This window comes from Mustela nivalis (assembly GCF_964662115.1).
Source record: "Mustela nivalis genome assembly, chromosome: 7".
NCBI lineage: Eukaryota > Metazoa > Chordata > Mammalia > Carnivora > Mustelidae > Mustela > Mustela nivalis.
In genome coordinates this window covers 16,030,623-16,043,358 of record NC_139026.1, presented here as the reverse complement: position 1 = coordinate 16,043,358, position 12,736 = coordinate 16,030,623, and the positions used below count along the sequence as shown (strand labels likewise).

The 12,736-nt window shown below is 42.3% G+C and overlaps 1 protein-coding gene across 1 annotated transcript in view; it reads right to left on the bottom strand.

Moving 5' to 3' along the window:
- The window catches only part of ALDH1L2 (aldehyde dehydrogenase 1 family member L2), a 56,765-nt gene extending 44,284 nt beyond the window's left edge, over positions 1 to 12,481 (bottom strand). Inside the window, exons 1-2 of the mRNA XM_082739053.1 lie at positions 12,314 to 12,481; positions 2,100 to 2,244 (exon numbers count right to left, since the gene is read on the bottom strand). Coding sequence (XP_082595179.1) covers positions 2,100 to 2,244; positions 12,314 to 12,361 — 193 coding nt within the window. The 5' untranslated portion in view covers positions 12,362 to 12,481. The remainder of the gene's footprint in view (positions 1 to 2,099; positions 2,245 to 12,313) is intronic.
- Between the last annotated feature and the right edge of the window lie 255 nt (positions 12,482 to 12,736).

Genomic DNA, 12,736 nt, shown 5'->3' with positions numbered 1-12,736 from the left:
AAGTCATACACATGGCAGAGACTGCTAGTTGTTCCCCTTCATTCCTTAGCAAAGATTCCTGTACTTTGGCAGAGCATATAGACGCTCTGAATAAAAATGTACATTTCTCAGTCTATTATGCAAAGAGATTTGGCCTCTGACCGAGTTCTAGTCAGTGGGATACGAGTAGGACAAATATGTGCAACTTCTGTCTGATATCCTGAATAAAGGCTTGCCCTCTGCTTCCCCTCTTTCCTTTCCACTTGCCAGAATGCAGACTTGTTAGTTGGGGCTAAAACAGCTATGTTGGACCATGAGATGGAAGTCCAGTATTGATAAGGACGAAAGAAAAAGGGCAGGAGCCTGCATCGTGATGAACATAAAGCGGTCACAACAGCACTAATGGCCAACTCAGACTTGAGAAATGGACTTCTGTGTCACTTAAGCTAATACAAAATGTGGAGTTTCCCTGATTCAATAGCCAATCTGATATCCCAAATATGAGTCCTCCCAAATATCCCCATACAAAGCTGTGGGAATAGATAATAATAGCACAGATAATCTCAGTCATAGGAACCTGTCCCCTTTAGCCTGTGGAGCCAGGTCTAAATCGATGAGGCAGATTCCCTCAGAATTCCCCTGGTTGGGATAACCTTTTTCTGAAACAAGCATAATTTCTAAATCAAGTGATTAGGTTCATATGTGTGTATGTGCTCTTGACCCAACTTTTTTAGCTTGACTCTTGAAGAACAGTGTTAAAATACAATAGTTTTAAAAATAGTAAGAAGAGGGGCACCTGGGTGGCTCAGTGGGTTGAGCCTCTGCCTTTGGCTCGGGTCATGATCTCAGGATCCTGGGATCAAGCCCTGCATTGGGTTCTCTGCTCAGCAGGGAGCCTGCTTTGCCCTCTCTCTCTGCCTGCCTCTCTGCCTACTTGTGATCTCTCTGTCAAATAAATAAATAAAATCTTAAAAAAATAAAATAAAATAGTAAGAGTTAGAATAAACCTCAGAACTGCTGCTTCTGAGGAAAAAAATGGATAAAATATAAGGGATATCACAGATCGCTGTTTTCCAACCAATCTATCATATTACGCCAGTGATTTATGAAGATCTCATTCAAAAGCCAAAATATGTGGTTGCTCACTTATTCCCTGTCCATACAGTTTGTAGACTGTTTCTATCTCTGTGTCTTACACACATAACTATAGTTGATTCTTGAAAATACAGTTTTGAACAATGTGGGTCCGCTTACATGTGAAGTTTTTTGGATATAGTACTGTAAATGTATTTTCTCTTCCTTATGATTTTTTAAAATAACATTTTCTTTTCTCTAACTTACTTTCTTGTAAGAATACACTATGTAATACATATAACATACCAAAATGTGGTAATAAATTGCTTATGTTATTGGTAAGACTTCCCTCTTGTCAACAGTAGGCTATTAGTAGTTAAGTTTCGGGGGAACCAAGAGTTATATGTGGATTTTAGACTGTGTAGGAGGTCATTGCCTCAAACCCCTGCATTGTTCAAGGGTCAGCTGGTTAGCTTGCAAATCAGAATCCCACTGCAGGTTTGCTTTGAGGATGGCTATCTTCTTTAACCTTCCCTTAACAGCCAAGCAGCCACAGCTCTAATTTCTGACATGAATGCATTCTTTATGACCCCACATCAATTTCTATTCTTAGATGTGGCCCTCCCTTCATTTCCACTGGCACCCCAGAATCAGACATTATTCTAGATGTTCCAAACACCCTTGTAAAGTTGCAAGTGTAGTTCAGAAAAAGCATATGTGTGGAAATTCCTCTGATGGACCTGGTGATTACCTTGGAAGTAAGTGGAGAAACTCTTAGTACAATGGGGCCATGCATCTTTTCTTGGGGTCCATGGAGAAGGGAGAATTGAGTCTATTCTGTCATGCAAATAGACTTAGTTTGAGAAGGCTTCCAACAGGTGGAGTGGATGTTGCAGAACCCAGAGGGGAGGTCAGTAGTCTGGGTCTTTGGAGCCTGTGGCGAAGAAGTGTAGAAATGCTAATGAGGGGTAAGGTGTCTGAACTGGGGCCTGTGCTGGCTGGGTTGGTGCAGAGTCCTTGATCCAGTAGTTCCAAGATATACTCACCCAGCGGGTCAGCTTTTCCATCCTTGTCTGGAACAGTGAACACGCCTACAACACGGTGGCCCTCTTTGCAGAGGTGGTTGTAGACTTCCTGTCCAAAGAGGCTCTGACCGATAAGTGCCAACTTCAGCTTGTTTTTGAAATAAACCTATGAAACAATCCAACGATGGCAGATATTGGCATGGATAGAAGACATATGGATGATAAACACTCTTTTCCCAACAATACAAGATGACTTGAGGACAAAAAAAAAACAAAACACCTCAAAGATCTACAAAATAAAATTTGTATTGACATACACTGGACCCAGGCTGGATTATACATAGTTAGTAGTGAAAATAATTTCACACGGAAGAATTCCTCTTTTCTCCTTTGCTCTAATTCTCCCAGTTATTCATCATAATCATTGGGATGGCATATATTTTACAAGTCATTCCAACTCCTTGCTGAAATGAAGCCAGACGTTAACAAGTGTAAGTCTCATATTTAAAAGGAGTTTAACTCTGAGCAAGATCTGCATTAGCATGATGATGATTTTATGAGCTAAACTCATCTCTTAATTTCCAAAAGAGGCCAAGAGCTAACATGTGGTCTAGAACACAGGGGTCACAAGCAGACCCTAGAGCTAGACTACCTGAAGTTAAAATCTAGTGCCACTCTTGTTTAGTCATGTGGCTTTAAGCAAGTGACCAATTTCTGTTGCCTGTTTTCCCTCACCCATAAAGTGGGAATAATAACGCCAACCTCACACAATCTTGATTGAAGTAGAGGACTTATTAGGCAATAATAAGTTTAGTGCAGTGTCTGACACAAAGTACTGTTTAAGTAAAAGCTTCAATAACGTCTTAGAGGTTTTGCCACAGTTTTGTGTTTCTTCGTATGGTCCAGAATTCCAAAATCCTTGATAAGTGACCCAAATCCATTCACCCTCAAAACGTGGAATGCTCTAACAGGATGTTCTTTATCATCCTTATAGGTTTCTTGTAAGTTTATGCAGAGTCCTTTGGCTTCAAACATGACCTGGACCGACATACTGCTATTTATAGTCTTTATTTATAGTATTTATAAGGACCATATGAATATTTATATGTATTGCTACAGAAAGATCAATGTGTTTGGTTACAGATGCTGTTCCAGACCCTACTGTGAATTGTATGGAATCTATGTTAATTTTCCAACGTGTGGATAATTCTGAACCCTAAAACATATTTGGTCCCACAGGTTTCAGATACAGAATTAAGGCCTGCACATCATTTCATTTCATTTAATCACTGCAACTATCACGATTTATTATCTCCCATTTTACACTGTTTTATGAATGAATAAACCAAGGCTTAGAAACATCAACTGTATCTTCACAGTCATACTAGCAAAAGGAAGGAGAGGTGGGATTTAAATCCAGTTCTGTCTGGCTCTAAAGCCTACAAATATACTTAAAAATAAGATAATCAAGGGGCGCCTGGGTGGCTCAGTGGGTTAACCCTCTGCCTTCAGCTCAGGTCATCATTTCAGGGTCCTGGGAACGAGCCCTGCATCAGGCTCTCTGCTCAGCAGGGACCCTGCTCCCCCCACAATTTGTGATCTCTCTCTGTCAAATAAATAAATAAAATCTTTAAAAAAAATAGATTGAGTTACCACCACCACCCATCCCTTTTTTCTCCCTGTTAGAAGATTAACACTGATGCATGAAAGTACTTTGATTATTAAAAAATACAGATACCATATAGACGAGAGTAGCACTAAGGTGTATAGTCTTAAAGAACTCTCTTTAAGCAACTTTACCTCCTGTAAATTCTCCTCAAATGGGACCCTTTCACGAAGGTAGGGTAATAAGTTGACATGATGATTGTTAAGACAGAAATGAAAAGTCACAGGTGGAACAGTCTAGATGCAGGATTACGGGTGTAGAGATGGTCATCAGAGGGTCATAAAGTCATATGCACATTCCTCCCTGGTAGAACACGGCTCCACAGGATTTGGAGTTGGGATATTTTTTTTTCAAAGATTTTATTTATTTATTTGACAGAGAGAGAGAGAGAGAGAGAGATCACAAGTAGGCAGAGAGGCAGTCAAAGAGAGAAGCGGGGAAGCAGGTTCCCTGCTGAGCAGAGAGCCTAATGTGGGGCTTGATCCCAGGACCCTGAGATCATGACCTGAGCTGAAGGCAGAGGGTTAACCCACTGAGCCACCCAGGCACCCCTGGAGTTGGAATTTTTTCTCCCTTCACTCTAAATGGGATTCTTTAATGTTCTAGAAAGTCATTCTAAATTAGTCAAGCCTCACTGTGAAAAGTCAATTATGAGGAAACAATTTTCCCTATTTCCCATTTTATTAAGGGTGTAGACAGCATCCCCTTTTAGGTATGAACTTAAAAGCATACGTGTTCACCTGTTCCCAGTAATTGAGCTGATAATTAAACTGTGGAGGCCAAGAAAAACAAGGCTGTATCCACCTCGAGTCTAGCCCTGACTGAAGTGCAGCCATCTTGATGTTCCAGATTATCACAAAATATTTCTTGGTTCTGACCTATACAGGTTAGCACTTTAAAAAGTCCCTCTCTCCTTTAATGATTGATTTAAACTCCTGGATTGGAAAAAGGTTTGTTTTTTTTTTTTTTTTTTGTCAAATAGCAAAAAACTTATTTGAGCTTCATTTTCTTTTTGTTACACTAATCATGTTTTGTTATTTTCTCCCATGTCTCCTCACCTGACTTCAACTCCTCCGTTTCATAACTTCCACAGATGATCCTTTCCACTTGAGAAGATCACCTGAGCAGTCTCCCCTGGAGTCAGCTGCCTCTGTCTTTCATAACTCCCCTACACATTCCCCAACTGACCAGTGTTGACCTGAGTAGTTAAGGACAACTCTACGCCCCTATTCAGCAGGAAGAAGTTACAGAATATGAGACCTTCCACTTTCAACAACCTTAAAGATTTAAGGGTCAAAATTGTTCAGGGGGAAATGTGGAGGCTGAGAAAATTAAGGCCATCCCACCTCAAGTTTAGCTGATGTGGGAAACAGAGGCAGAAGAAAATCATTAAAATTCCTTACCTACTGACAAACCCTTGAAACAGACAGAGTGGCTCTCCCCTGGGGACTCAACTGCCCTCACCTTGAGGTTTTGCTAAGGACAATCCTAGCCTGACTGACCCCCTACTCCAACAGGTCCAACCAGGATCCTGTAAGTCTACTTTAACAATTCCTTTAGGAAACTTTTATCTCTAAACCTCCAAGAGAGTGTCGAGAATCATTCCCAAGCATATGGCCCACTGATATACATCTAAAGGGTCTCATGAGAAGATTTTTATTATTGGTAATAAATAGCCTTTCTCCCAACAATAGCTAGCCCCTCAAGGTCCTGGAGACCTTGCTTCCAAAATTCCTTAGAGACTAACATCATCCCCTTTGTCCTCATCCACTGCTGAGTCCACCCCTACTCTGCCTTTAAAAACTCTGACTGTAATCTGGTTCGGGGTCCAAGTATACTTGGGCCCAAGCTTAAGCTTGTCAAATAAACCCTCGTGTGATTGCATTGGTGCTTGACTCCTTGGTGGTCTCTCGAACGCAAAAACTCGGACATAACAAAACAATTAAGGTTTTAGTTAAAAAAATTCTTTTCCAGGGCCAAAGTTTCTATCCTCAAAGAGCCTAGAGCCTCAACATCTAACAAATATTTTTAAGCAAACAGATTAACTGTGTAACAATAGCACAGCTTGCCTATAGATAATACATGATTATTTCATCTATTCTTATCAAAACATCAAAATGTGCCATAAATATCCTACCTCCAAACCTTATCATTAATGTTGTTGCTTGAAACAGAACTGACCTGTTGGCTATCTTAAAAATCTGGCTTTACCTCACACTGCGACCAACACCAGATATTTTAAGACCTCTAAAATACTACTCTTAGGATGCAAAAGAGCTAAGAGGCTGGGCTGACTCAAAGGAAATGTTACGAAGAGTTCAATTCCAGGTTCAACATTCCCTTAGAAAGACAGCGTTTGGAGAAATGTCAGTATCTTTGGAAATTCTGCATTCATTGAGACACTTTCTGAGCTTCATGCTAAAGCTAAGCTACAGAGGTGAGTTTCCAACACAGAAACGCTCAGATTTTAGGATTATTAAGTGTGTTTACAGGGAGTTAGCCTAATTCCAGAAAACCAGACTGGGGTACCCTACCTTGATCTTATTTCTCCAGCTATGATCTTAGGACTGATTGCAATGCTGGCGGAATCAGCAGGGAGGATGTGCTGAAAGTGTGGGTCCCTGGGCCCCGTCCCAGATCTGAGGCATCCTGGGCCTAGGAAGTTGTGTTTTAACAAGCTTCCCATTGACTCAGAGGCACACTCGAGTCAGAGACTCTCTGATGCATGGAGAGCGTGTGCCTACCCGCTACCCTAAAAGGTTCTGCCCTGGGGGAGTCTGGGTCAAGAAGCAGGGCTGGAAGTGATAGCAAATATTTGAACGAGAGACCCTAGTATGTGCCAGGCATTTCATATATATTTCCTCATTTTGATTGCCCAATGACTGCTGAGACAAGCATTCTGAAGCCACTTTGTAAATGGAGAAATTAAAACAGAGAGAAGATAACACACAGCCTGGAGTCAAACAGCTACTAAATGACAGCCTTCAGATTCAACCCCGTTATTAGTATCCATTATTTTCTCATAACACAGACCCTTTGATTTTGAACTGGGTCTCATCAATTTAAATCTGAAAAATAAAAGTATCGGTTTCATAAGGTTGCTATAAGGCTTTATCAGGATAAATGCATCAGGTAATGCATTAGGGCAATGTGTAGCAGTAGGGAATCCTCAACAAATGTTAACTATTATTATTATTCATAATAATACCATAGGTAATACCTGGGTAAATAAAAAAATGGTGATGATGGATCTCTCCTGCTAGAAATGTGCTATAAGCCCCGCACGGCACTGAGCTCTGTTCATTAATTTTAAAAAAACATATCAACTAGTTATCATATGTCTCTAGGACTCACAGGAACTGTATTTGCTGATGAGAATACACAAGGCTCCAAGGAGTCAAGTAAACTGCTAACGAGGGGCAGAGACAGAAGTCAAACCCAAATCTGCTCACTTCGGTGGATAAGCTTCAATGGCTTTCCTATGTTGAAGGTCTGTCCCGCCCCCCTTAATAAAGAAAAATATGGCAATAGGTTGATGGTGAATTGTGGCAAATAGTTCCATCTTTAGACTTTCTAAAGAAATACCCTGGTGGTCCTGACAGGAGGGATGGCACCATTCATTTGTGGGGTGGGTCTGGTGACAAAGAACATTCTTTGAGGCACACTTAAGTGCCTGCTATATTGGTGAGCAAGAACAGGGTGGGGGCATAAAATGACCCACAGCATTTCTAAATCTGGGTGGTAAGTGCTATTATGTTGGGGTTCTCTGCTGATAACATTCTGCCTTGGAAGATCCTATGGCAGGCAACAGAACTTTTCCTTTTCCTTTTTTTAAAAAAGACTTTATTTTTAAGTAATCTCTACACCCAACATGGGGCTTGTACTCACAACCCGGAGATCAAGAGTCAAGGTTCTATGGACTGAGCCACCTAGGCACCCCCAGATTTTGTTTTTGTTTTTGTTTTTTTTTTTTTAAACTATTCAATGTTTCATTCCCAGGCTATCCATACCCTGATGGAATCCTTTAGGAAGCAAACTAACTGTTTAATCCAAACTGTTGTTTGGATTAAAATCCAAACAAAAACCACATGATTTTCTATAGAAGACTTAAAGATTCAGTGCTACCAGTTTGCCCTGATCCAAAGTGCTTTTGTGAAGCAAATGTTACCGTAATAGAACAGTTGGGGGTATAATCCCCATCAGGAATTGTGAGACCTGACAGTTTTACATGAAGAGACTTTTCATAAAAGAATAAAACAAAGTCAATTTTTCAGAGAAAGCGAAGTGCCTAACACTTCAGAGAAAGGCGAGGAGCCTTTGGCACACGGTGCCCCAAATCATGCCTGACAGTGTGTAGGAGGTACTCAACTAAGCATGTTTTGAGTATTTAGCATACTCTGGGCCCAGAGGATGGGGGGAGACTGCAAATCAGGTGCCAGCAAGAATGTTTTATTTGGCCCACAGAGCATTTGTTAAAAAGCTGTGATAATGTTTTGGAAGCTTCACTTAGCAGGCTGAATTTCTGACTTCTTTTTAGAAATCAGGAGGTTTGTCAACCATGGTCTATGTTTCCACGTAGCAACAGTCAGCTAGAGCTGAGCAGAGGCTACCCCCATTCCTCTGGCTGGACATGACCTTTCCTTCTATTTCGGTCAAATCCTTCATTTGTTTCCCCTGTTTGGCTTCTGTGGGCATTTTTCTTTGGGATCGCAACAGTCAAAGCACAAAGAGGAGTGGTCCCTGTGCTTAGGAGTTTACCAGTTAGCATGAAAGACACACAAATAAGGACATACTGACATCATAGTGCTAGGACAGGAGAGCATAGTGTGGGTGTGGAAGCCTAGTAGACTTCCCAAGAAGAGAACTCCATAACGGAATCTTAGAGCACTCATTTAGGGGTTGTCCAAGAGAATGGTGGGGATTATGAGAGGTCCTTGGGAAACTTCAGGCAGAGGGGGCAGCATTTAGAAAGAAATGAGTAAGTGAGCAAACTGGGTTCAATATTGGAAAGTGGAGAGTGACGGCAAGTGACACTCTAGGGACAGTCAAAAGACAAACTGGGGAGAGTCTTGTCTATACCAAATAATTTGGACCTTATTGTGAAGACAGTGAGATCCACTGAACGACTTTAAGCAGGAGAATGACATTGTCTTACTTCTATGTTGACACACACTCAGGTGAGGCATGAATTAAGTTCAGATGGGGCATCCCTCTAGTGTTTGAGAATTGAGCAGATAGTGAAAATAAAAAGCCTATCTAATAATCCGCCTCCATATATTGACAGGATGTAGCTTGAAATAGTGTAAAAGCCCATGTTACTTACTGTAACAAACCCTCAGACTAATAGAGGAAACAGATGTAAATCTGTGTAAGATTCAAACAAAACTCATGACACACCATAAAGGGCAAATTTGTGCAACTTGATTTTCCTATTGCATAATCATATAAAGAATGTATCCATGAGGACTTTCTGGGATATCTGGCCAACATTTTTTTTTTAATCACAAAAAGGATAACAGATTTTTAAAATAAGGATGTCTATGAACGTTTTTTTTTAAAGCAGGGACTGTTTCTTGTTTATTGTTTTGTTCTTTCTGGCCATGAGACTCTAAAAAGGTTATTTAACTTCTCTGGGTCTCAGTTACTTTATCTGTAAAGTGGGCATAATAATATAGTACCTACTTCATTGAGATTTTAAGCTGGTGAGTATATATGTAAAGCATTTAAATTAGCACCTGGTACATACTAAGTGCTTTATCAATGCTATAATTATTATTATTTATTAATCATATCCTCAGGATTTAGAACAAATGCTCAGTACATAATACACAATTAAAGAGGGTTTGAAGTTGAATTGGAAGGTCTTAAAAACAAACTAGACACCAAAGCAGGGGGTTGGGTAATTCAGAAACAAGGATGTGGTTGCTAGAACTAGGGTATAAAGCCAGTACTTGGTTCCAAGAAGCAAGGATGGGTCCAGACTCTTGATTTGGGTCATAAGGTAACCTCAAGTTCTGAAACCAGGCTACGAACCCAGAACCAGCACCCAGACTTGTTCCAGACACTGGTAGAGGAAGTTAAGTAACAGTGCCAAATAAATATGAAGGCCAAATAACACCCACCATGGGGAGAAGTCAAGAGGCGATGAATCAGGCAAGATATTGGACGTGTATGGTAATAACTAATAGACAAAGGGTTTTATTATTTATAGTTGCAGTGGTTAAAAAGATCCAACCATGTCATTAAGCTGAAATCATTACATATTTCTAAGCCCATTTCTTAAAGACAGGGAATGGAAAAATCGATTCTGTCAGGAAGTGTTACAAACTAGTTTTCCTGTTGGATTTTGCTAGGTTCTAAGAAGTTTTTTTTTTTTTCATTCTGCTTTAGTACCAAACTCAAAAATACTGTGTAATTTTTTTTCCTTTTTAAAGATGAAGGTATAATTAACACACAGTAAAATACACCCTTGTCAGTGTATAGTTCTGTGAGGTTTGACAGACACCCAGTCACCTAACCACTGTTAGAATCAACACAAAGGACAGTTCCATCACCTCCCAAAATTCCTTCATGTTCTTTGCAAGATAATCTCTTATAGTCAATTCTTCCTCTAGCACCAGCTCCTGATAACACTTTTTTCTATCACTATAGTTTGACTCTTTCTAAAATGTCAGGTAATCCGAATCCTATAATACATAGCCCTTTGTGTCTGTCTTCATACACTTAGCAACTGTATTTGAGTTTTATTTATGTGGTTGTGTCTATCAGTAGTTCACTCCTCTTTTGTTTGAGTATGACTCCCTCATGTGGATGGATTTATCCACTGTCTATCCTGTCACTAAATGAAGGACATTTAAGTTGTTTCCAGTTTTTGCTAATAATAAAGCTACTGTAGACATTCATAAATAGGTATTTGGGTAAATACCTAGGAGTGCCATTGCTGGGTCATATCATAGGTGTATGTCTAATTTTATAAAAAAAAAATGGCCAGTTTTCCAAAATGGCTGTACCATTTTATGCTCCCGCCAGCCATGTTTGATTCTGAACAATTCTTATAGAATTCCATCCAAAGAATGGCTCCCAATTTTCTATGGAGTAAAATATCCCAAGCACTCCACTTGTCATTCCACATCTTCCTTTTGGCCAGAGGAGAACCTGTCTTCTTCCCAGTCAAATGTCACTGCTCTTCATATGAACTTCTGGGTACAGTCAGGCTCAGACCCCTGACCCCTGACCATGCTTGGTGCTTCCCCACATGCATGTTTTTGTCTCTATCATTTGCCAACTGGCATGTTCAACTTTGGTTACTGAAATCTTATGTACAGCTCGCTATTGCCATCTTTGCATTCTTCAAGAATCCCTTCTGCCCTCCAAAAAAGGCAAGTCAATGAAAGGTGTTGATAGAGGAGGCCAATAAAACAGGAAAGCACAAGCGCTTGTCTCTGTGCCATCCTCCCCAGATTCCCAGATGCCACGTGGCAGGACAAAGCTAAGGAGGAGTCCAGAGCAAGCAAAAGTTCATTAAGAGCAGCTCTTGTCTTCCTTATTTTTTTAAAAAAGGTGACTACTCCCCAAATAACTAGGACTGGATGGGGGTAGAGTGAATCCTCATTATTTGGGATTGCCTGGGAAACAAAAGCTTTTTCCATGTATGCACCACTCGGCTGGTTTTTGGTGCTATTCAAGACTTCTCCCTGCCTTCAAGATTTTTTTACATCTGGATATGTATACATGCACATGGGACCTTTGCAAAGAAGAGGAACCGAAAAGCAAATTCCTTCACAGCCCAGAAAGCATCGACTTCCTATAAAAGAGATAATGTAGGTGAGATGGATTGTTTTTCCTTCCCTAAACAGCTTTGAGTCTGCTTAGATGCAGCGAGGCATCTCTTCCCGGGCCATATGCAACGTGTCTGCTCTCTTTCCATTTCTGGAGGAGCTGATGCAATTCCAAGGCGTTGGGCTGGGCTACTGCTCCGTTCCTAGGCTACAGTTAAATAGTGTTCCAGCGTGGTTGCTACTGCAGCGCTTGGCAATCCTAGCAATCTTGCCGCCTGCAGCTCAAGAAAAATGAGCCTGCAGCCACCAGCTCCGAGGGCCACTATCTGAATGGGCCCTGAATGCCAGTCTGGAGCGCTCACACCTCTTAGGCCGCCCAGAAGGACCCGGCTGACTTGAACAGTACTCTCCCTCCTCGGTCCTGTACTTCGGCTCCATCTCCAGACCAGGGATCTCATGATTGAAATGAAAAACAAGAAAGGAAGCTGACTCCGTCCCCGCTGCCAAGTGGCTGTTCCCACCCTGTCAACCCCAGCCGGACCGTCCGTAGATGTCAAAAGCCGCATCCTCAGCCCCATTCCCCGACAAGACAAAGGCCCGCCTGACAAGCTTTACCCAAGACCCTCTCCGGATCCTTCTCTGCAGTCTCCCAGTTTTAAAAACGCTGTCTTGGCTTTCAGCCAAGTCTCAACGCCGTGCCCGCCCCCAGCCCCGCCGACTGGCCCTCCGGCCCCGGGGTCTGGAAAACAGCCCCGGGTGACAGCTAGGAAGCCCGTCCGGGCCGGACTCACCTGGCCGGTGGAGAAGCGCCGGAGCGCCTGGCTGCCTCTCCACAGCATGCTGGAAGGGAGCCCTCGGGCGGGCCGCGCGACAGCGAGGGCTCAGCCTGGACGCGGCCTGCAGCCTCTGGGTGCCCCGCGGCCGCAGTCGCGACTCGCAGGGTCCGCGAGTCTCGGGACCCGCCCACGGCCCGCCCCCTCGACTGGCACGGCCCCGCCTTCTCAGCTGGCCGGGCTCGGATGGCCAATCCCCTGCGACCGGGCGGGGCCCCACTTCGGAGCCACGCTAGTACCTCGCGGGAGGGGCGGCTTCCAGGCTCCGCCCGGGTTCTTAGCAGCTGGGGGTCTTCTACCAGTTACTCAGACCCTGTGAGGCAGAGAGGCATTTGCCTTATTAATGGTGGATTTGACATCCCAAGTCATGGCCATAACATC